Raw genomic sequence first — 26,102 nt, forward strand, 5'->3', positions numbered from 1 at the left:
GTTGATAGTTACTCAGTTATCAGATTACTGTACTCACTGTTTAACATCCCTAGTAGTGATTTGCTCTTGTCTAAAGTTTATTTATACATTGACACACAGACTGGTGTAGAGAAGGTCCTTAGGCAGAGTTACTTTGTTCGGATTAGGAGATAAGGTGCTCTTACTATACACAACAGTTCTCCCGCCAGCTGCCAGCTGCGAGGGTTGTGTTCCTGAAAGCCTCTGTGGTAAGGGCATCCATGGTAGAGGAATTTAAGAGCCACTGGGAAAAATAGGGTTAGGAGGACTATGGTCTGGGGTGAACCTATGAAAACTCTGCATGGGCTGCCAGCCCCACTATCACTGGCCCCCACTGGCCTTTCAGCTGCTGCTGGCTCACCCTATGCAGTCTGCTGGCTATACTGTTGCTCTACCTGGCTGGCCCAACAGCTCTGTTGCCAAGCTGCCATGCACTGGCTGCTGGCCCCTCTATTGTTGGCCCTGGCCGGTCTCCCATCTACCCCTGGCTCACTCTGTACAGGTTGCCAGCCTCACTTTTGCTGTTCCTGCGCTGCTGGACCTGCTGTCATCAGCTCTGGCCAACCTCCCATCTGCCACCATCCGGCCTCCCATTAGCCATTCTCAGAAGAGTCTGAGGTAATATGGTGGCAGCTAACCATGCAAATATGCAAAGTGTGAATGTTTGGGTTGTGAGGGCATATGGTGACTCACACGTACTCAAGGCCTCGCGTTTGTAGAATAGGTATACAGAAGAAAGCTCGTGTGTACTCAGATCTCATGTTTGAGGAACTTGCAGCTGGGGAGGGATTGCTTTATAGGGAAGTTGTAGAAGGGTCTCAGTGTCAAACTGGAAAGAGGGCCTTGTGTCCTAGCTCTGGGATCCTATTTTCTCTGAGTGGAGCAAGATACCTGACACAGACTTCCTCACAAAAATGTACTAGAGTGATGCCTGATGGCATATGCTTTTTCATGAGTATTTTATAGTCTGTGCCCTCAGTCTATTTTAAATTAGTATATTTTTCTTTCCAAGATTAATTGAAATTACTTATTGCATGTGGTACTTAGAACTTTTTCAAAGGTATTTTGAGCGTCTTGCTTTTTGTAGTATATTTAATAGCTATTTTTAAAAATCTCATCTTATTCTAGGTGCGGTTTATCACCAAAATATGGCATCCTAACATTAGCTCGGTTACTGGGGCCATTTGTTTGGACATCCTGAAAGATCAATGGTAAGATACTACACACAGGTTCACAGATTTGAACGCCAAAACTAATGACCAGACATGACCTGGAGAACAGGCAAAAAGCGCATTTGCTTTCCACTGTAATTTTAAAAACATTCTTCAAGTTTATAAATACTTTGATTTCATATTTAAAGTTACAAATACAGTAAACTCTTTCATATCTGGAAGCCCTAGAGCCAGGAGCTTGCCAGTTATTCAAATATTCTGGATAACAGAGTGGGGTATACCTAGCAATGAATATCATTAATGGAAAAATAAGATTATATATTAAAAAAAAAAAGCATATAGAGTACTTTATTTACCAACAACAGTAGTACAATACAGGAGTATTGCATACTGTATTGGCTGTATTTATTTGTATTTATTTTTATTAGACTGTAGTTAATGGAAAATGTAACTAAAATTTACTTATGGTTAAAATGCCAGTTATTTGAGAGTGCTGTATGATAGAATGCCTTATATGAAAGAGTTTATTGTAGTATCTTTATGAAGTCGGGATGGATAAGTGTGTTTTCTGGAAAGTACTGAACATGCATCTTCCAAAAAAGAAATAAGGGGAAAAACTCAGGTATTTTTAAAGCTCACATAGATAGAAGATAAATGTCTAATGTGTGTAAATACTTGCTATTTTGTGGTGTTCATATTCCCTTTATACGCAAGTTCCCTGCCAACCCTTCCAATAACAAATATTAAAAATCCTTCCTTGTGGGTTCTCCTTGTTGCTGCATAATCCTCACCTAATGGCCAGCTCTGGTATGAGCAGCACAGCAGATTGAAATCTTGTGAAACTCTATTCTTCTACTTTGCCAGCACTTGAATTAAAGCAGAGAGGGGCAACATAAGCTGGATGGCAATATTTGGAGTGGAAATTTTAGATTAGTGGAAGTAGGGTATGAAGTGGAAACTTCAGAAATTGAAAAGTAATGGGGAGCAATAAAAGCAGGAAACAAAAGGGCTGGACAGACAAGAGATTTATGTCCTAATATTGTGTATTACATTAACACCAATTATCCACTTGCCAGTACTTGTAAGACATTTGGAAAAAGTGTGGAATAGGATACTGGCTCTTTAGTTGCTGGTCCACACCTGACATTTTATTCATTAGTATACTTGTTCTAGTTGCCAAAGTATATGGAATGTGTTCATGAATAATCTGTTATAACTACTGAACTCTTCTGTTTAAGAGGAATATTTGTTATGTTTTAGTTTCTGAATTAGTATTGGTTATTACCATGTCATCTTTTATTTAAGTTAATGTGCAATATTATACTTCAATATATCTGACTTATGAATAGCATGTGTAACCTACTGGTCAGTGTACGTTATGCATCTGCCTTTCTCTGGTTAGCAGGTGAGTTTATCAAAGTCACGCTTTCAGTTTCCATTCAGATTATGGCTGCCATCTTGACCCAGAGATCACACCACAGTTCTTCATAGCAGAAAGCTTGCATTAAACAGCCTGGCTTTGTGGCTGAGGGGTGTAAATAAGTGTATCCTTTGTGGATCAGGTGCAGAGAGGGACACTGCACATAAAGTGAGTTATCCTAATTAGTTAACAAGTGGTTTGGCTCATTTAATGCTTTAAAGTTTTAATTTGATCTGCTGATATTAACGGACTTTTGTATTATATGGAGCCATTATTTGTAATATTTTGATCTCAAAGGCTAATTGTGACAGAGCTCTTTTATCACTTAAGAACCGAAGAGCTGCCATACTGATCCCAATATCCTGCCTGAAACTGTAGTCAGTATTGGAGCTTCTGAGGGAATGTTAAGAACAGTGTAATTTTGAAGGGATCCACCTGTCTGTCTCCTGGCTGCTGGTAGTCAGAGATGTAGGGTTACCCTGAGTGTAGGATTGAATCCCTGTCTCTTTAAGCTAATATAGTGATGGACCTGTGCTCCATGAACGTACCCACTTCTTGCACTAATCCAGATGTACTGTTGGTCATCACAACATCCCATAGGAGTGAGTTTAACACTGTAGATATACACTTTGTGGAAAAAGTACTTTTTTTTGGTATGAAACATGCTGCCTATTAATTTCACCAGGTGACCACCAGTATTTGAGAGAGGGTAAATACCACTTATTTATTTTTTTCTACACCATAGTTTTATAGATTTGTCTCATACCTGCTTCAGACGTAAACTGAACAGCCATACATTTTTTTAGCTTTTCCCCATGTGGAAGGCATTCCATATGCTTAATCATATTTGTTGCCCTTTCCTGAACCTTTCCTAATTCTGCTATATCCTTTTTGATAATGGCACAATCAGAATTGGACAGGGTATTGAGGGTATGGGCGCACCATGGATCTGCTTTTAATAGTGCTTTATCATTGGGATTGGAAGAATTGAAGAAGAATCTTTCAGAAACTCTTTTTCCTCTTTTTATTTGTTTTACATTACTGCTGTTCAAAGATTTATATTATAATGGTGACATAAGTCTGTATGTAGTTTCCAGTCCATTCATGGTATTTGAAGTCAGAGGCAGTTGCTTAAGAGTGGTCAAAATGCTTTTTCAGTGCTTCTGGTTCCTTATTGGCTTGATATGTGGTTAGCAGTGTGTGGTTACAAGTAGGCTGTGTTGGTTCCTTGCCTCTCTCCTTCTCCAAGACCCACCCCTTGCTCACTCCATCCTGCTTCCTTCCATCACTTGCTGTCCCCCTATTTTGACTTATTTGCTCATTTTCACTTTGCAGGGGGATGGGGTTGGGATATTAGAAGGGGTGAGGGCTCTGCTGGGAGTGCTTGCTCTGAGATAGGGTCAGGAATCAGAGATTAGAGGTGCCCGAGGGAGCTGTGTGCTGGGGTTCAAGGGTTTGGAGTATGGGTGGGTGCTCAAGGCTCGGGTAGAGGGTTGGGGTTTGGACGGTGGTGAAACATGCAGGCTCTCAGCATTGCTTATTTCAGGCAACTCCTGGGAAGCAGCTTACTTGTTCCTAGATGGATAATGGCTTTTGTATTCTAACACAATTAATGTTGTATTGTGTTAGCTTCAGGAAAACATTTCCAGTTGGCTGGAGTCTTTTGCAGCTTACAAAGTTGCTTTTTTGGAACAATTTTGTAAGTCTAATGAATTTCAGTCAGTGGTGAGTTTTGGAAGTTGGTGTTCTCTGCAGTCATGCTCTTTCTGAATTTTTAAATGCCACCTTTACTTCAGATTTGTATGCAAGCTTGTGAAATAACTTCTTGCAAGTAGAAGTAGTTTAATGGTGAGCTATTTAAGAGATCTGTCAAGTAGTCTCGCCCTACATATTTACACTTTGGGCTAATGTTCTATTTTACTACAGTGAGAAACTTCAGGCTTACAGGAAAATTAGTATATCTGATATTGCTCCTTAATTGGAGCCAAAGACTCAAATTTGTAAGGATATGTGGAACATCTGTTAGGGCTGCCAATATGTGATGTTTATTTCACAGCAGGAGTACACTAGTGCGAATATACATGCATATAGTGCCTTGCATTTTTGGAATGGAATCCATCAACTACATGAAAAAAATCACACAGATCCAGACATAACATGCAGTAATGGTCTTTGTGATAAGCTTTCTTGGGCAATCTAATGTAGCGTTTTCAGTCATGTGGTTTGATAAGGACTTCATTTCAATCATTACCCTTTATAAACAAGATATCGAGAATCCAAATGTTGTTTAGGTTGGAAGACCTTTTTGGTGGACTGTCTTGTCTATGCCTTAGCATCATGGCGGAAGCAACTACATTATTTTCAAATAATTTCTAATAGTTATCCAGTCATAAATATCCCCTGATGGTGATATCTCAGTCATGGCTTGCAGCTCACTTCATTATTTCACTCTTCATTTAAAAGTTGTTTCTAACTTCCAGCTGCTTTCCATTTTATAATTTATACACATAACTACTTGTTCTGCTTTTCTTTGCTAGTTGAGAGCAGCTGATCTTGACTCTAATCTCCACCAATGTATTTGTGAGTAGCCACCTCTTTTTTTGGCTTATTTAGATGGCTAAGAGGATGAAAAAGTGCCTTGTTATTAAGGGAATTAGGAAGAAAGAATTCTAGTTTAAACTGTCCCACAAACTTCGTTTGGAAGTTATTTAGCTTTATTTCACAGATATGGAAACTAAAACATAGATTTTAATTTTTTTTCTTACAGCTGTTGAGGGTGTATCAGTATTTGTAAAGCACATTGATAGCCAGAGAGTGGTAGAATTGGAGCTGCACGTGGGAGTTTAAACTGGGGCGGGAGGATAGAAACATGGCCGCATGTGAGAGGCTTGAATTGGAGCTGCACGCCGGGGTTTTAAACCAGGTGGGAAGTGGAAGGTGAGCTGGAGTCACGTGTGAGGGATGGTGAGCCAGAGGTGGGGGTGGCAGGTGAGCCAGAGCCATGTGTGCGTGGTGAGCTGGGCCATGGCGTGGATTTGAGCAGGAGCCAGAGCCGGGCGTGGGTGGTGAGCTGGCAGGGGGGTTGGGGTGGGGCAGGGGGGGTAAAGTGTTGAACCAGAGCCACGCGTGGGGGATTTAAACGGGGGCAGGAGTATGGAAACGGGGCTGCATGTGAGGGGTTTGAATTGGAGCTGTGCTGGGGGGGTGGGGAATGTTAAACTGGGGCAGGGGGTGGAGGGTGAACTGGAGCTACGTGCGAGGGGTGTTGAGCTAGAGGTGAGGGTGGCAGGTAAGCCAGAGCTGCATGTGGGTGGTGAGCCAGCAGTGGGTGTTGAATTGGGACCAGGGAGGTTGAGTCAGAGTCACGCCTGAGGGGTGGTGAGCTAGAGCCAGAGGAAGGGGTGAGGGGTTATGTGCGGGTGGTGAGCAGAGCTGGGCCAGGGCCAGGGCCAGCGGGAGCTTGAGCCAGGGTGGGGGGAGCAAGTTAAGTGCAACTAGAAATTGTACTACAGGGTTTACTATAGGAATCGAGGTCAGATGTGCAAGAGCGGCAGCGTGTACTCTGAGACTTTACTGTATCCATTATAAGCCTATTTATTTTTCAATCTTGCAAGTCAACTTCTGACTTAATTTAGAAAAATAATTTAAAATAGTCTTCCTGTAATATCTAACAAGGCTTTTTTGGAAGTGAAACAATCTGATTGATTTTTTTTTTTTTTTTGGAAAAATATATCTTACGTATTTGAGAAAATTAAGAGTTTGAAAAATGAGAATTTTCACTTTTGTGGAAGCAGGAAGGCTACATGACTACCTTTTGTAGGAGCTTAAAATTTGTAGGGAATATTTCAAAATGTAGCGACTGCGGAGTCCATCTTAAGTCTGCAAAGCCAGACTGAGAGACTTAGAGATGGCTACAGCTGTGGAAAAACTAGGATGTACTACCACCAAACAGGCGACATGTGCTAATTGCATAGGGCGACCATATGTTCCTGTCCCAAATACGGGAGAGGGAGATATTGGAGGGGGGCGGGCAATGGCTCCTCCTGGCTGTACCAAGGTCCAGGGAGCTGGTGTCATCCTCCTTCCTCCCCCGCACCAGCCTGGGAAAGCAGTGACAGTGGGCGCTCCCCGCCCAGAGTCCTGGGAAAGCAGTGGCGGCGGGCACGGCTGCCCCCACCCTCAGCCCCCAAGGTCCTAAATATGGGATAGTTCATCACTTTTAAAAAATACATCAGGATGCCTTTTTTGGCATCCCAAATACAGGACCGTCCTGCCTAATACAGGATGGTAGGTCACTGTATAATTGCATCCTGTGTCATTTGGTATGCAATTATTTAAATTTTAATGGAGAAGAAATATCATAGCTCCTTATGGAAGTAGATGGAGGATTATCAGTTTTCTGTAATAACTTCCCATGCAGAATCTTTGAGGAAGTTACAAATACTTAGAAATACATAATTAAGGTTCCAACAAACTACCTTAACTCTGACATTGTATTGTCACCTCTATTTGGTCTGTCCACCAGCAGTCTCTTTCCATTCAGCCACACTGCCGTGCCACAACACTTTGTCTGCTTTTCCATTATGGATAACAGCTTCTGAACTTCTTGGACTATAGATTTGTAAACTGCTTTCAACTTATCACATCTCTGCCATTAACTCACAGTCGTCTTCACCCATGCGTTGACAACTGGAATTGTAGCATCTCATTCCATTTGCTGTATGCATTCCGGAAACAACTGTATCAGATCCATTGTTAAATAAAATCCGGACTGTCTGTGTTCCAACTGCAAAGAACATTGTGCTTCTCATGTTTCACAATCATAGAATACTACAACTGGAAGGGACCTAAAGTGCCCACCAGTTCCCTGCACTCACAAGCAGGACCAAGCACCATTTACATAATTCCAGTTAGATATTTATCTAACCTGTTCTTAAATATCTCCAATGATGGAGATTCTGCAGCCACCCTCAGCAATTTGTTCCAGTTATTAACCACCCTGACAGGAAATTTTTCCTAATGTCCAATTTAAGCCTCCCTTGCTGCAAGTTAAGCCCATTGCTATTTTCCTATTTTCAGAGGCGAAGGAAAATAATTTTTCTTCTCCCCCTTGTAACATCCTTTTAGGTACCCGAAAGTTGCTGTCATGTCCTCTCTCAGCCTTCTCTTTTTTCCAAACTAAACAAACCCGGGTTTTTTAATAGTCTCTCAGAGGTCATGCAGCACATTTCTCCATGATAACTACATATGCCGCAAATGCTGTAAGAGACTCATTTCTTTGTACCAGCTCTGAAAAGTGTATAAATGGAAAATAGTTGTATGTGTAACATACTGGCTGTTTTGTGCCATGCCCCCTCTCCCCCTAACCTATCCACAGTGAGAGCCTACATCAGAGCCTGCCTTTTCATCTAAATCTGTAGACCATCATGATTGTAGCTCTTTGGGTGCTTGATTTATTAGCCAGTATGTTGAACAAAGTGACATTTGTCACATACCTCTCATATACCTGAATCTCTAGTTAAATCACATGGCTGGGTGTAGACTCAGAGTAAAACTTAATTGTGTAATCTTAAAATACATTTGCAGATTTTTCAAAATTTTCAAATTAAGTGTGGATATCTTGACTATTGTCACTTATTTTAATTCAATATATTTTTCTGGGGGTCAGCTTAAATTCTGGAAGCCTCTGACTCTAATTATTCATTAAATCTTAGTTGAGTAAGGCCCTCATCCTGCAATGAGAGCTCTTTGGTCAAATATCTGTACTTTAAGAGCACTATTGACCTCTGTAGGGCTCTTTGCAGGTGCAGGTCTCTTGTCCAGGATCAGGGTCCAGATCTGTCTGACTGAAGGACTTTTTTCTGTCCTGTTGTTTTATGTTTTCGTTAAAATGTGGCAGTTTCCTCAGCTTGACATAAAGAAAATTTATGCTTGTGCTGTTCAGATAAACTTTAGAGCTGCTTTTAAAATGCATTTACAAATTTAATTTATTAAAATCAGGAAAAATACTATTATTTAATCAAATGGCTATTAGAACTTGGGCTGTTTTAAGACTTAAGTTATGGAAAAAATTAGTTTGTGAATATGTATAAAATTCATCAGTGTCTTATAAAAAGTTAACAAGTTTTGTGAGTTCATACATTATTTGGCCATTTTGCTAGAGAGAGAGAGAGCCATCTACGTAATCAAATTCCCAGAGCGATACTGACATTAGATGCTAGTGATGCTGATGGCAAGGAAGAAAAGCAGGGAGAGTTTAGTTGAGTTTTATTTAATCAGAAGGAAATAGTGTGTTTTTTTTATTTTGCAAAGGCACAAACTACTGAACTGGGTAGTGTTAGTTCTGTATTTCTAAGACACTGTTATTGAGACAGTAGTGTGAAAACACATACATTAAGAATTCTAAAATGAATATGAAGTGTGGTATTGTAAACTGCTGCCATACAAAACAAAAAGCAGTCTTGTAGCACTTTGAAGATTAGCCAAATGATTTATTAGTGATGAGCTTTTGTGGGACAGACCCACTTCTTCAGATCTGGAAATTCTGTGCATGCTTGCAGTTCCCCATATTTTTGTTCCCCAACACCAAGGTTTCAGTAAAGACATTTTCAAACTTCAATTTTTAGGGCAGCAGCAATGACCCTAAGGACAGTATTGTTATCATTGCAAGCGCTGCTGGCAGCTGCAGAACCAGATGATCCACAAGATGCAGTAGTGGCAAATCAGGTAAGATATTCAGTGAATTATGTAAAACAACAAACTCTTATTAATTATTTTCCTCTTAATGGGGGCCATTTGTATTCATATTGCATTCCAAATTTAGTTTTTTTTTTTAAAAACAGCTTTTACAGATTTTAAGGTCAGATGGCAAATTGTTTAAAAAAAAAAAAAAAGACTGCTTGTTATGTTGTTTTTCTAACCCAGAGTTTGCAGCATTGAGACCCTGGTTATAATGAAATCAAGTTTCACTTTTTTGTTTTTTTCCTTATTTAGTCTGAGAGAAATGCGAAGAATAAACAGCATGATGAAATGTTACGTGGCTTTAAAAATTTCAGCTTGAATAATCTAAAGAGTTATATATTTGTTTGCAGTATCTCTAATTAATTGTTTTAGTTAATAACCTAATTGCTATTAATAGAATCCTAATTTATAAAAGTGACTGGACCAATGTACAGAGACAAAAAGTATCATTACCTTGAAAATAGCCTCAGTGTAATGTGTTATCCTAGCACTTACTTGTGACCCTTTTAAAATTTGTTGGAAACTAGATACAGAATGTTAACTTTTGTTCGACAGTGCCCCAAACGTTGCTTGTGTAAGTCAAAGAGAGTAAAAGGCGAAGGCCCTACAGAGTGACATAGGTGCATTGTGGGAACTCCATCTGGCATTTAATTTAGTTTGAGCTTCTTTTTTTGTAAACACTTTTGAACAACAGTTTAAAAACATGAAGCAAAAATAGTGAAACTGAACACTTACTGATACAGTTTGGACATGATGTTGTGATGTCACCAAATTTTGCTCAGCTCTACTCAGATCCCCATATTTTATTTTGTCATTTGAAACTAGCAAGTTTTTGAAAATTTACAGTCTTATGCCAAACTGACTTTCAGAAAAAAAGCAGAAAGAGCCCACATTGAGATCAGCGTTTCACAAGCTGGGAGGAAGCTGTTTCAGAAACTACATTGAAGCCCCCGCTTTCAGCATATTGTAATGCTTGCTGGGCAAATGAATGTATCCAATTAATTCTCTCCAACCTTGAGTTACTGTACATATGCATAAATTGTTGCAAAGGGTAAGCACTGCTACCAGGTCTTTTGTATGAAGGATGTTTCTGCACTAATTCTCGCTGTCACACTGTTGTGTATTTTGTTAAAATACAAGCTGTATTGCTCTAACGGTTACAGAGCTGTAGCTGTGTTAGTCTGTATCTTCACAAAACAAAAAAGCAGTCCTATAGCATTTTAAAGACTAACAACATAATTTATTAGGTGATGAGCTTTTGTGGGAAATTCAGAATTTCTAGATCTGGAAAAGTGGCTCTATCCTGTGAGAACTCATCACCTAATAAATTATTTTATTAGTCTTCAAAATGCTACAGGACTGTTTTTTTTTTGTTTTTGTTTTTTTTTACAACTGAAATATTATTTCCCTCTCTATATGCTGACAGTGGGATTTATAAGAACAATCTAACCATCTTCTGACAATGTTTAAGGTGAATAGGCATTTCTCTTCACAAACAAAAATCTTTGTACCTCTTGCCAGACATTCTCCTTTTAGGCTAAACTACTGAGCTCTGAAGAGCAATGTGTGCCATTTCATATCAAGGTTATATAGTGGTCTGGTGAGGATGTGTGCAGGGATTCTGTGGCTCTGCTGTAATAGAAAAGATTTTGTTTCTCCCTCGCCTGCAAGATCTGCAGAAATATGATTTTGTGGGGTTTTGCAAAGGTTTATGGGTTAGCACTTAATTACAACAGTTGGCACTTTTACATGCAACTGTCACTAATGTGTTAATGTGAAGAATAAAAGTTAGCAATGGAAGTAATTTTAAATATATAATATACATATTTACATTATGTAAAACATGTTTTATGTATTTTCTGATTAAATATTACAAGAATAATTCCTCAAATTCTTGTTGGAATGTCATTTTCATACAGACAAGGTGTGGTGTCTTTTATGAGACTAACTTCTATTGGTGACAGAGGTGAGCTTTCCAACCACACAGAGCTCCTCTTCTTGTCTGGGAAAGGTCCTTCCAGTGTCACAGCAAAATACAAGGTGGAACAGATTGTCTAAAGGCACTGGTTCCCAGCCTGGGGTCCATGGGCCCTGCGTGTCCATGAAGTTATTGCAAGGGGGCTGTATGAAAAAATAAAAAGTAAAAATTATAATAGAAAATAAGTTTTGAATAAATTGCAAAGTTACAATCGTTTTTAAATTAAATACCTTCCAACAATGTTATTAATTCCTGTCTGAAAATCTGTTGAGGATGCCATTTCATTCAATTGGCCTTGATGGGTTGCAAACAGTTTGAGGGGTGATTGGGAGTCCACGCTAGTAAAAAGGTTGGAAACCACTGGTCTAAGGGACCATTCAAGGTGATGTGATCCATTAACATCTGTGCAGTCATCAGATGAAGTGTCAGTTACAACTTGTTGTAAGAAGCTGTAAATACATGATTTCTAGTGTCTAGCAGAGTTGTGAATTTAAGCTCCCAGGCTCATATTCTGAAAATGTTCTGTAGGTTTCCTTTGAGATGAAAACTATATCAGGTGTTAATGGGGCACTGTCTTGAATGGTCCAGGAAAATGTGCTAATTATCTGTGCTCAACAATCTATTCCATTTTGCAGTTAGCCCTGAGATTGGGAGTGCTTTCCCAAATCTGAAAATGAGTGGTGTGATTTGAAAGCTTGTCTCTCTCCCACAAAAGTTGGTCCAATATAAGATATTTTCTCACCTACCACATCTCTCTAATATCCTGGGACTGACATGGTTACAACTATACTGCATGTATTATCATAAACATTTTAAACTCATGAATTTGTGTCTTAAAGTACCATAGTTCTGTGTATCAGACATAGGTTTATATAGATATCCCAGCTACACCACCCGCAAATGATGGGATTAAAAGCCAAGAAATGTCTACAACTAAGTCTAGCTTTAGAATTTAGCAGCTGAGCTCATTTAAGTATAATTACAGCAGTTTCAAGATCTAGATGCAGATGAAAATTTTCCCTTCTAAGCTTCTCTGTCATTTAGTCAGAAACCAGATATTCACCAGCAATTAGTCAGTTGTGAATGTTCCTGAAGCACTAAAACCTAGACTTGAAAAAGTAGATATGCAAAAATTCTCCAATAATTTTAATCTTTCTTTTTCTCAACATGAAGACTAGAAAGCAAAAAAACCAACAGTTGTGAAGTATTTTAAGATACAGCTGAAAAGAAACCTTGAGTGCTGTCACAAGGTGGTGATCACTGCCAATGTTAGCCCCTCTTTTCATCTTGACCTCTAGTAACAAATGTCTCCATGTAGCATTTGTTGAACGCCATGTTAGCTTGTGAATTTTGCAGTGAGGAAAGAGCATACTTTCAATAAGACTGTATAAAGTACAGAGCTTCCACTAGGCTCTCCCCATTCTTGTTCTTGTTCATGGTACCACACCCACGTTTCCCTATGGCTCTATCATGTGTATTATCACTACCAACTTCAGTTTTCAAGTCCCCCATGACTATTATAAGATCATGACATAATGCTGTTCTTATTTTAGCTTGAGGCAGTTCATAGAATATTTTTCTTCTCTTATTCACTTTCATTAATTGGGGCGTAGCACTGGATTAATATAATGTTTACATGTCTACCTTTCTTTCTGGCTCTCATGAGCCTACTGTTGATTGGTTTCCATTCCAGCAAGCATTTCTCTATTTCTTTCTTCAGGATGATAGCTACTCCCTCATGGTGTTGTTGGGTCATCATCCCTTCCAGAAACCTTGTGACAGCACTCATAAAGCTTAAGCTAAGAAGCACTGGTTGCAAGATAGTCATGCAGAAAAGCTTTCATGTAAAGAAACTGCAAGACTCCAAAGTTAAGAATGCTTTTGTCCTTAAGGTGAAAAACAGGTTTTAAACATTGCAAGATCTTCAAGAAGACACTAACAACACAGAAGAAATTTAATAAGGAACAGGAACAAATTACAACAATATATGTAAAGATCAGTGACGACTGCCTATGTTGCAAACAGAAACAGAAGAAAAAAGGATAGATCATGCCAGATGCATGGAAGGCAATTGATGATAGACATACCTAAAGGAAAAAGCTTAGATACCAAATCAGGAAGACTGAAAGAAAGATACCCACAGCACTACAAATAAGCAGATCGGCATGTCAAGAAACTGATGAGAGCTGTTAGGAGAGCTCACATAGAAGAACTAGCAGCACAAGCTGAAGAAGAGAGAGAGGAGAGAGCAAGGAAAGATTTTCACCAAGCTTGTTTGTTGTAAGAATCATGCCAGTACAAGTATCCCTGTCTTGGACGAACAAGGAAATCTGCTTACAACAGAGAGGGAACAAGAAGCTTGTTGGGCAGAATACTAGGTCACCACCAGAAGAAGCCGCCAGTATTCTAGAAGTGGAAACAGACCTTGACATAAATGCTGCTCCACCAAAAATGGAAAAAATTAACGTGGCAATAAGAGCCTTAAAGAATGGTGAAGCACCAGGACGTGACAACCTCAATGCTGAATTGTTCAAGGTAGACCCAGAACTTGCAGCCTGTATTCTCTAACTGCTCTTTAGAGCAATATGGGAAGGGAAGCAGGCGCCAGCAGAATGGATGAATGGAATTAAGATACCCAAGAAAGGAGCACTTAATGACTGTGACAACTAGCGTTGCGTTGCTCTCTTCTCAGTGCCACGCAATAACTTCGCTAAGATATTATTCAGCAGATCTCAGATGCTGTTGACAAATCATTGAGGAAAGAACAAGCTGGCTTTCTCAAAGGGAGAGGGTGTGCACATCAAATTTTTTGTACTGTGTAATATCATTGAACGATGCATTGAATGACAGAGACTATTGTTGATCAACTTATGGAACACCACAACAATAGTACAGCTCATCAAGAGTTATTACAACAGTTTCACATGCAGCCTCGGAAACAATCTGCACTTCAAAGTTAAGACTGGAGTAAGGTTGGGATGTATCATGTCTGATGCTCTTTCTTTAGTCATAGACTGGATCATGTGGTGTATAAGAGAAGATAAGCCAAGAAGCATCAGATTGTCCATCTTCTCCACACTAGACCTTGATTTTACTGATGACCTCCTGTTGCTCTCCCATACACATCGTCATATGCAAGAGAAGACAAATTGACTCTAGGCCTTTGGAAAATAGGTTGGACTAAGAGTTAGCCAGCAGAAGACAGAAATTGTGACCCTAAACATTGGGGCACCAGCATCAGTCAAGATTGATGGCCACGACGTACCTGCCACAGAGAGCTTTACATACTTGTGTAGTATCATCAGACAAGATAGAAGGGTCAGAAGCAATATTCAGAGCCGCCTCAGTAAAGCCAGAAATGTCTTTATGAATCTGAGTGCTGCATGGAAGTCATCACAGTACAGCATCTACACCAAACTGAGTCTTTATCAGAGCTGTCTTGTTAACATTATTATGTGGATTGGAATGCTGGCAGACGACAGCGGATAACCTTGATTTAAATTGTTGACCTTTCACACCAGAAGCCTTCAGAGGATCTTCCATGTTTTTTGGCCAAGAATAATTTCAAAAATTGGGACCTGCTTGCACAGTGCAAGCAAGATGACATGGCTGCCATCACTATGAATAGATACTGGAGATAGATTGGGCATATGCTCAGGAACGATGGACTCTCCATCACAAAGAGTGCTGTGCACTGGACTCCTGAAGGGAAGCAGAAACGAGGACAGCCCAAGACGACAAGGCACCGGACTGCTGAAGTAGAAATGAAGAGCATGAATCACACTTGTGGCATCATTGAGAGGCTGGCTTGTGACAGAAGAGTGGAGAACCTTTGTTGCTTCCCTACATGCTAGTACATGTAAAGGACAATGATGATGATGAAGAGGAATCTTCATGGATTTATTTTTGTATCTGAGGGGAGGAACAGGCCAAAACTTTAGCATGAATAAACAGTTAAGTGTATTTAAAAAAAAAAAAAAAGAAAAATTGTGCATGTGTTTTAAGTTTCCTTTGGTTCTAATGATGACTGTGCTATTTATTGTCCCTCCATGAAGTAGATTCTTAGTGGTCGGTATATGTACCTATAGTGGTACTCAGATCTTCCAGAAGGTTTATCAACCCATCATAGATATTTGCCTTGTTTTACAACAAGCTGGGTAAAAAACACTAGTGAAGTTGGTACAAAGTAAATTTTCATACCATGACTTATTTATACTGTACTATATACAGTACATTGAAATGTAAGTACAATATTTATATTCCAGTTGATTTTATAATTGTATGGTATAAATGAAAAAATAATTTTCAGCAATAGTTTGCTGTGGAACTTTTGAATGTTTGTCTGGTTTTGTAAGTGAGGTGTTAAGTGAAGTGAGACTTGGGGTTATGCAAGATGTCAGACTCCTGAAGGGACACCGTAATCTGGAAGAATGAGAGCTACTGTCGTATGTATGTAAGAAAATGTGTTCTGTGTGTATATATACACCACAGTACATATAACAAATAGTAATATAAACAATAAAAGTGTGGTACTAATTCCTTGCCAGTGTTACTCAGATTTAAAATGTTGCCTTGTATAAAAACAGTCACCATACAGTAAACTCTTTCCTGTCCAGCATTCTATCATCCAGAACTCTCAAATATCTCGCATTTTAACAATAAGAAATTTGTTACGTTTTTCGTAAGTACAGTATAGTGAAAGTAAATACAAATACAGTATAAGTTCACACTGTAAAATACGACTGTTGGTAAATAAAGTACTCTGCATACATTTTGGTTTCTTAATATCTAATCTTGTTTTTCTTTAGTGTTATGCATTGCTAAGTATTCCTCTCTATTATCAAGAATAGTTGACTACCTGGCAACGTCCTGGTCCAAAGGCTGCCCAATATGAAAAAGTTTACTGTAAATTTCTGTGTTCTTCCAAGATATGCCTCAGGTCTATACTTTTATGTGCATTTAGACCATATGTGGACAGTGTTTTACAAGTACAGTCACACTGGTCCATGTGTTTAGAACACATAACTCAGGACCCTGTAAAATTTACTCTTGTAAGAAGGTAAAATTGATGGAAGATTTTTATTTTAAAACAATGATTGTTTAAACTTGCTGTAAAATATGTAAATCTCAAATTTTAAAAAAATTATTAAATACAAGGATTGCTGTATCAGGAAGCTCCTATCTTACTGATTTGAAAATTTAATTGCGAGAAACTAAGCACATCTTTTGTATGCCTGATCAGGCTGGAAACTTTCACTGGTGATTGAAGGTAAAGTTCTATTACTTATTAGAAAATTTGTTTTTTTGACATTAGTGTAAAATACTATTTACATCTTCATTCAGTTTTTTTGGTTAGTACCCTACTTCCAAAACAGTGTCGCGTCTTCAGCCATTTCCATGTGACCCTGTTTTTCTCAGTTTGTGACAAATTATATCAATATACCTACTTCCCGGGATAAAGCTAGTCATAAGATGAAAATCATCACTGAGACACTGCAAACCCTTTCTGGGTCACAAAGGATGGTTATTTTTTGTTTGTTTGTTTGTTTTTGTTTTTTAAAGATAAGTTTTAAAAAATACTTTGGGAAAACACTAAGAAATATTAAAATAGTGTTTACGCAAATCAATGAACATTACAACATAGTGGCTGTGGCCACACTTGGCCAAAACTTCTAAATGGTCATTAACGTGGCCATTTTGATGATTAATAATGAGGCACTCATTAGCATTAGGATGCTTCCAGTCACGGCACTTTCGAAGGCACACCGCTTGGTGCAGTTACCCGGGGATCCTTTTTGAAAGGACCCTGCACATTTTGAAATCCCATTCAGTCAAGCTATGCGCCTTCGAAAGCGGCACGGCTGGAAATGCCCTAATGCTACAAAGAGGTGCTGAATATTCAAGTCAGCACCTCATTAGTAATCTTTGAAATGGACACTAGCATGGTCACTTCGAAGTTTTGGCCAAGTGTGGCCACAGCCAGTGAGTTAGTTTCTGCGCTCAGATATTCTGGTTATCCATACTGTGCATCTGCCCAGACATCAGTGTAGTTATTCTGGCCATCTTAATAACTGAGCTGAATTTGATTGTACATGTAAAGGTCTTCTTGGAATATAAGTGCAAACTCATTGTTACTTGATGCTTGTGACTCATGCTTGTATAGATTTGGATCCTCAACAGCTAACCAAAAACTCCAAATTTCACTTTGGGGTAAACTACACATCACAAGATTTGAAGGTGCTATATGTAGAAGGATTTATAGAATGGAATTTGCCAAAATCTTCTAGTTTTTATTTGTACTTTACTGAACAATTATACTGATTCTTTTTTTTCCCTCTTTTTGCATAGTACAAACAAAACCCAGAAATGTTCAAACAGACTGCTCGACTTTGGGCACATGTGTATGCTGGAGCACCAGTTTCTAGTCCAGAATACACCAAAAAGATAGAAAACCTTTGTGCTATGGGCTTTGATAGGGTAAGTACGTGTGTACATACGTGTACTTTGTTTTTTAACAAGACAGGAATTGGACAGCTGTATATGTAATGTGAACTATAGTTCAAATTAATATAAAAGTTTTGTTACTTTCATAATCATCAGTACATCTGATCGCTTTATTTAGATGGCTGTTTTTCTTCTTGGTGACAACTGGATGCTTAACATACCATGTCTTTTATACTAATAAAGTAACTTAGTAATTTTTATAATGAATTGAATAATTTTTCTAAGCTTTTAGTGCAACAAATTCAGTTTAGGCTGTAGTGACTAGTAATGTAAAAATTGATGTATTGATACATGTGTGCAGTCACTAGACAAACCTTCAGGGCTATAACTGGATTAATGTGAAGAGCAACTTCACACCCTGAAAGTCTCACTTCCTTTATTTTGTCTTCACAGAATGCAGTAATAGTGGCCTTGTCTTCAAAATCGTGGGATGTAGAGACTGCAACAGAATTACTTCTGAGTAACTGAGCCATGTAAAGAGCTGCTTCTATAGTCCAGCTTGCCCTTTCTGAGGAGCATTCACCATCTATTATTTTTAGGATTCTATATAGATTCTCTTTTAAAACTGGCCCTCTAGCCTGATGATGCTATCTAGGCACTATTGGAGACTGAAAAACTGCTCTGTAAATAAAGCTAATTAAACATCTGTGTAAATTTAAAAGGGGAAATACTTTAATTTTTTCTTACTAAATATTGTAAAAATTCTTTGAGCTCAGCTAAAACAAGTCGGGGGGGTGTGGGGGGAACATGCCTACTTTAGTGTTTAGCAATGTGACCAAGACTAACAGGAATTTGCTTCAGGATTCTGATTTAATTATTCAGATAACATTTTTGAGTGTCAGTCATCAAAATTGGTGTCACTCATCACAGCTAGCTTACTGTTTTTAATATGGATCCTGTGTGCCTGTGGATTATTGACCTATATTTGCATGCTTGTACTTTACTAGACATTTCAAATAGGGTAGCTGAAGAGAGCACCATTTAAGTACTTGAATTAACTTTTTTCCTGAAAGCATTTTAAGATTTACCCAAAGTTCAAAATGGTGACCTGTTCAGAACCTCTTTCTTCTTAGTCAAGTGACTGGGAAACCTGTTCTCCCTAACACCACACACCTAAAATATTCTGGATTCCTTTCCATAATCTGTGGGTCTGGGTGCCATTAACAGTAGCTTAGTTGCCAGTTTAAATGGTATATTTTCAATAATCAGTAACTGTGTTTAACCCTCATACTTGCTACACAATCATATAAAGATTTGGTATGTTTGGACATAGCACAAAAAAGGTGGAGCGCCTTTGTTTGCTACACAGAACTCCTTTAATACATTTGGATAGTGTGAATTCACTGGATTTGAGGAGAGAACAACTGATTCTCCAGTGTATTGAGAATTAAACAATTTTTTTTCTTTGAGTACTTGCTGTAATGCAATCAGCTGTGTTTTTGCAACAGCTTTCTAGCTTTATTTCGAGCATCAGTATGTGGATTGCTTACTTTAAAAATTCACTCGTTTGGATTTTTTCCCTAGTTGATACTTGGAGGCTGTGTTTGGTGTTTTTACTGTACATACTTCAAATGCACATAGAAGTAGAAGTGTGTTCTCAGTTGAACTTTCTTTTGGATTGATGTTTCTGATAAACGAGAACTGAAATTACCTTTGCTTGTACATAGTCAGTCTTTCTATTCGTATTAAAATTACATTTCATCCTAAGTTTAAAAGCTTGAAAATCATTAGTTTGTAACCTCAGACATTAGTACATCCATCTAAAGAAAGTTGTACTGTCTTTTTGGATATTTTGGAACATACATCAGACATGAAACTTTCAGCTAAAATAGAAAAGAAACAGAGTAGAGACTGGGGATTGTGGATAATAGTTTACCATAAAAGGCTTCTTTTCTATGACTGTCTTCTCTTATGCAATAGTCTAAATAAGTGTGTGTTTGGGGGTGGGGAGAGGAAAGGAAATGTATGTTCTTTTTGCTTGAACTTTAAAATGACCTGTAACAGTGTCACACTTCATAGAAGATCAGGTTCGTAAATTATACTGGAAGCAATGGAGAATATTATTGAACTTCTGTGTCTGGAGCAAAGGAGTAGGGGAAACAGAACTAGAAATGGACAGGACTTAACTAATATAAGATTGCTCCCTGCAGTATTCTAATGAGTTAGTACTTCAAAAATACTTGCAGGACAGACAATACTTTTTAACTCACATCAGTGCAATACTAAATACGGTTGCTATAGTATTTCTGTACTGCTTTCTAAGGTTTGCGCAGTGATTTTTCATGCAGTAGTGTAGTCATTTGCAGAGATGCCAAAGGAAACAAGATTTTTTTGATTTGTCCTTGATATTTATTTATTTTTTAACAATTAAAGTTGCTACTGCTCAACTGGTTTGTTAGGTAATAGCTAGAAACAGTAGAAAGCTATGGCAATTTTGCCATTTGTGTTTAAAAACTCAAGTTACTGTTTTTTCTGTTATGTAACTTGATAAGAACATTTTGATAACTTCATTTACATATTATTTACCCTGGTGGTAATTGTAATTGGCCAATTACTAGTTTCCCTTGTTCTTTGCTGCTGTTTATCAAAGGAAGGAACTTGGAAATCATTAGGGGACATAAAACTTCATTATAGCTCCTGGATCTGTCATTTTGATTAGTCTCTTAAGGACACTGAGCCATATCTCCAATGATAACCAGAGCAAAATTTCCAAGCATATAAAGGAATGCAATAGGGAAGGAAGATGGAGACAGAAGAAAAGTGGGAGGGGAAGATGGCTTTACTTGATGACCGTCACCACTGAAACAATTCCCCCTTGGGATTTCTGTTGCTGAGTACCTAAATTCTTTGTGGTATTGCAAAACTGTCCTCCCTTGCATTTCTGTTCAAATTAAGATTGTACAGATGCCAGCGTGTTCTTTCTTTCCACTTTCCCCTCCCAGATGCTGGCAGCAAGGGAGATTCTCAAGAGCTGGATGGGGGATGAGTGACCCAATATTAGGCGGATATTCATAACTTTCCTATGAATTTTCCATTTGAAGCCATAGTAGGGCACATTTCTGTTTTCGGGTAACTGTCAGCGTTAAAATAAGGGTATTTTGTATCACATTTGTGTAACTTGGGCCAAGGTTGAACTCTAGCAATCTGTTAGATGTTCAGTTGTTTAGTCTTTATAAAGTCACTATGTTAAATTGTAGTTCAGGTTTTTTTATGGTGGACCATATTTTTTCCCCCCTCAATAGTTGCTAATGCTGTAGCTTAGGGATTACTTGAATGTCAGCTAAATTGCAACTGCTGGACAATTTAGCAGCAGCATCTACTTAATGGAGTTTTGGTTATTCTTGAATATTGTTTTTGGTGAACAAGAAACTCCATTCATTTCTTGCCCCTCACAAATTTAAAATAGCTTCTGACATTCAGAAGCAAAAAAATCTGCCTTTCCCATTGCCATTAGATTTGGCTCTCTTGCAAGTGCCAAACGTTCCATTTTTACACCATCTAGTTGTGAAAAATTCCAATTTCTGAGTTCTCACTAAAATGTATCTATTGGGAAATTAAAACTTAGAGAATGTAAAATTGATTTAATGTAAAAAGGCTATGTCAGATGTTACTCTGCATTTCAGTAAAAAGCTCCGTTTTCTTATTTATCTGAAATTGCCACAAATTTCCAACCCCAGACTACCACCCATAGTAGCAGCCTTAGAGCAGAATTTAGGTGCAGCTTGTCCCAGACTACAAGGGGCCTTGGCTATTATGAGTCAGGAAGTATTTATTTATGGAATTAAGTACTACAAATGTTGTTGACCATAAATTTGTTCCTGATTATCAGTGCACAGAACTTTATTTCAAATACATTTGGGTTGGGAACACCAATGGATGGCATATAGACATTTTGTTTCTGAAAGGATAAATTAATTAGCCAAAAAGAGACTTATATTGAAACAGCAAATCTACATTATGTGATGTGGATAATGGAAACACGAACTATGCAAAATTAACCTTCATCAAACAGCTGGAAGTTGGACCTTGCACTTGAGAGAGTACATGTCACTTAATGGAAAATCAAATGCAATTTGAAGTAAGCGCTCTTGTTTACTATGGTGGCTGTATACAATTATTGTGAAGAAGTCAGCTTTCAGAGCAAAGGGAGGCTTAACTGTGTGCATGCCTATTGCTTCGTTCCTAAGGTGCAAGAGCCTGGCTTATTGTTGGAGACAAGCCCAGGAGGGATGCATGTTAAATAAGAATTTTATTGCTAAAATATTTAAACAGCTGTTGGGTGGGGACAAATGGCACCAGGAGTACAGTTGCTCTTTTGAAGAGCTAGATGGTAGTGATGTTGGAGTGACAGAGGAAAGGCTTCTCCATACAAACATTTAGTTATCAATGCGCTAGGGGTATAAAACTATCCCACGCTAACAATTCCTTGCTGTGCTTTGAGCTACTCCAGTTTTAAAACACTTCTGAAACTAAAGGACAGGAAGGAATTGTTAGCATGGGATAGATCTTAAAATCCGAAGACACTATGGTGGATCATGGATTGTTTTGTAGAATGTATGAGAGCAATTGGCTAAACAGATAAGTGTTTAACTTTTCTATGCTTATTGCATCACAGTAGTATAAAACAAACAAAGCTGTTCTGTTGGGGGAGGGGGGGAGAGTAAAAAACCCAGAATTTTCACTGAATACCCTAATTTTTCAGTGTTGCTTTGGGAACAGAAAAGGGTTTATTATTTGACTGTCTTCAAGTAGCTTGCTCATCCATATTCCATTAAAACTACAGTAAACCCTCAATTTAATGGACTACTGAAGGGGAGAAGTGTCTGCTATTCCTGAAAGTCCATTGAATGCAAGGGTTTGCTGTCCACCCCCTGCCTGGCTCTCCTAGCTCCAGCTCTGCTCTCCCCCCACCCCCAAAAAAAAAAAAAAAATCTGCCACTCACCAGAGCTACTGTTGCTGGAGGAGCCTCTGCTGGAGCCACCACACACTCCTCCCACCAGGGGTGGGGTGCATACATCAGTGCCAGTCAGCCAGTGTATGTGCTGCACCCCTGGTGGGAGCAGTGCATGGTAGCTCCTCCAGGCCCACAGCAGTCAACTTTTTTGGGGGGGGAGGGGCAGGGGGAAGAGGAGTTACTTTATTGAGCCCAGTAGATGTTGGGAACAATGGGGGGGCATCTTAGTTCTGAAGTTGGCTAAATCTATCATCTTCCCAATTTTACTGCTTCATCAGCTGATATGTTGTTAGATGTGTAAGGTGTGTGTTGGTTTTCATTTTTACTATAATGCTCTGTGGGCAACCTCAGCAACTTTACTTTTCAGATTCATTTACCAATGGACGGATTGTTACAAGTCATTTGCACTGTACTTTGATGTTCCCGCTCCTTATTGTTACCTGCTTGTGGGCAGCATAAAAAAATAGCTAGCCAGTTGGTTATGAGGCTGAACCATTCACTGAAAATGTAAGTTGGAATACCTAAGTTTCAGATGAGGAAATACACGCTGAAAGTGCTGTGTTCTCTCTCTCCAACAACTGTTGAAGGAGGCTGCTATCATAGGAATGCTGATTTCAACCACTGAAGACTCCCACTTATCAGAGGCCTTTTCCATCTCATATTTTGATTTCTTTTTTTTTAAAAGAATAGTGGAGGTGGTTTGATACTGGGCATTTAACTTCATGTAAAGGCTGAGTGGGAGTGGGCTGGAGTGAAGCATCAGTGTTTTCTGTCTTGGATAAAAACTAGACAACACTTTTGTACACATGATTTTTTTAAATAAATACACATTTTAAAAATATACTGATTTTCACTGGGAATGCTTAACAATAAATGCATGTTTCCCTGAAAAGTTTTCATCTGATTTCTGGTAACACTTCTTCCTCAATCTGAGATGGACTGGGAGGCAGTGCACCAGGTAGAGAAGCAGACTGAAATTCAAGGTAGCTTTGATGTTGAACATGGAACTATGAAAGCCTTTTTAAGGCAGATAAGTCAGCCTAGTGAGGTCAGGCAAATGCATATACACTGGAGCGAGGACAACCTGATGTGCTGAAATTTTAAAATACTGCAGTTATGGTAACTTAAGTTTTTTACTTTCCTGCAACTATTCTGTTAAAACCCCAAACTTCTTGAGACCTTTTCTGAGCATTTTTCAACAGGCTACTACTAATCCATGCCCTAGGATGTACATCTTACTATAAATGGATTGCTCAGTTTGGATGAGCTGTATTCAGTTTTTAGATGGAAAAAAGTGAAAGGCCATCCGTTAGCTAAAACTCTTCACCTCTGAACATTAAAGGAGATGAACGGGGCCTGCTTCGTCTTTCAGTGGTGTGAAAGAACTGACAGAAGTATTGCACCCCCTGACTTTCCAGTAAAGAAAAGCTATTAAACTTATGTAACATATCAGAGTAAAACAGCCAACTAAGTTATATTAAAATACAATAGAACTCTTGCCCTTCTACTAATTCAGTTCTTCATTGTTTGCTATACAAGTGCTAATGTTAATGAACTCATGTATCTTGACTGCTTGCATAGTTCCCTCTCTGTGTGAGCCTTTGTTTTTGTTATAAACACAGCACTAACTCCATCACCAAGGTTAAGAAAAACATATGAAGATGGCATGGGTTTGGTCTTGTAAACTATTTCAAGATTCTGTAATGAGCGCTTCAGTTACTGTAGTGCTAAAGTACTATTCTAGGTGTCTAACTCAGGTATTTAGTATAAACAAGTAGGGTATAGTGGCATTTGGGTGTCTGAACAGGGTAGTAACTGTAGCAGACAGAGCTTGCTTTCTTGCTGAGTGTAGTGCCTAATGTTACATCCAGTCAGAGGTAAATGTTGTGTAAGTTGCTGGTATTCAGGCATAACTCTTGCCAAATGTGCTATAACCCATGCTACTGCAGTCACTACAATGCAAGGTGCAATGTCTCACTCTTGGACCTCCAGCTGAATTAACAGCCATTCTCATCTACTAGCTGTGATTATAGAAGGCAGTGGCATTAGAACTGCATAAACTGCAGAGGAGAAAAGGATAAGGGACACCACGACAGCTATTCAACTCCTTCCCCCTTGAAGGAACAAACAGGACACATCCCTGCCAAGCTGGAAGAAGAAGAAGAAGGGTAACATTTTTTAAAAAGTACCTCAAATATAGGATGTGAACTACATTTTCAAACATCACAGTGGCACTTTGAAAGGCTATGGGACTTGGGCACGTTTGAAAAACTTTCTCCCACCCTGGTCGTCTTCAAAAACATTTAGTTCTCCTACATCGTCATCTGCCAGTAATCCATTTAGAATGCCACTTTCACACTGGGTACCTGTCCAGGCATTGTGTAAGCTAGCCCTTTGAAGTCAGAGTGAGTTCTTAAAGACACAGTTTGCTGGAGATGGAAGGAGGATACTGTGCTGGTACTTTTCATTGTGCAGCATACTGGGAATTGGCTCTGTCAGAGCATATGGAAGCTTGTCATCACAGTCCCACAGCAAACATGACCAACAACGGCCAGTGACTGTTCTCTGGTCCTCAGGAAGGTTATGCCAATTTCCAATGAGAATGATAAAAGCAAAGTGGTGTTTAATTTATGGAAGTAGGCTGCAGCTACCAGCTCTGTCCCAGTTGAAAGGTTCCCACTAGATTGCTGCTGCATGAATACCAGTATGTTCAAAATAACTGTGTATGGAGGTTTGTATATGAGGTAATTTGATTATCCAGCATCCATGTGGAAGAGGTTACTGAATAATCACATTTTCTGAGGGATGGGGTTAGAAGGGGAGGTCAGTTGCTGCTGGTGGGGGTCAGCCCCACAGCAGCTGGCCCCAACTGGGGAAGCCAGTCTGACTGACAGTTAATAGAATATGCCAGTTATCCAAGTGCTGGATAACACTGCTTTTACTGTACCTACTGCTTTTGAATGTAAACTTAATGTTGAACTTTGTAGCTATGCAATAATCATGGCAAAATGATGGCTCATTGAAATACAAAAAAAAGTGGTTGGAGGTTAAGCTGTTGGTAAACTACAGAATATGGTAGACAGTAGAATAATGCCAAATCCTACAGAAACATATCAAATTTTGAAGACATCTATAAAAATCAATGCATCTACTGTCAAAGCTTTTCCAAGTGTACTCAAAGATTACCAAGGGTAAGGTTTCTCACCTGTACTTTTTCTTTGCCCGAGTCCTCTCTTCTGCCAGCAATATGGTTTCAATGACCAAAAGCAAAAAAAGCATTTACCAAGGCTAATAAGAAGCACTGATCCTTCTGT

At 38.8% G+C, this 26,102-nt stretch overlaps 1 protein-coding gene across 3 annotated transcripts in view; it reads left to right on the top strand.

Moving 5' to 3' along the window:
* UBE2K (ubiquitin conjugating enzyme E2 K) overlaps positions 1-23,654 on the top strand; it is a 75,067-nt gene extending 51,413 nt beyond the window's left edge. For all 3 annotated transcript variants that reach the window (XM_074992642.1, XM_074992643.1, XM_074992644.1), the window contains 4 exons: positions 1,147-1,229; positions 9,237-9,336; positions 17,678-17,806; positions 18,227-23,654. In XM_074992642.1, coding sequence (XP_074848743.1) covers positions 1,147-1,229; positions 9,237-9,336; positions 17,678-17,806; positions 18,227-18,301 — 387 coding nt within the window. In that variant the 3' untranslated portion in view covers positions 18,302-23,654. The remainder of the gene's footprint in view (positions 1-1,146; positions 1,230-9,236; positions 9,337-17,677; positions 17,807-18,226) is intronic.
* Positions 23,655-26,102: the final 2,448 nt, after the last annotated feature.

The sequence above is a fragment of the Carettochelys insculpta genome, chromosome 4 (genome assembly GCF_033958435.1).
Source record: "Carettochelys insculpta isolate YL-2023 chromosome 4, ASM3395843v1, whole genome shotgun sequence".
NCBI classification, from domain to species: Eukaryota; Metazoa; Chordata; order Testudines; family Carettochelyidae; genus Carettochelys; species Carettochelys insculpta.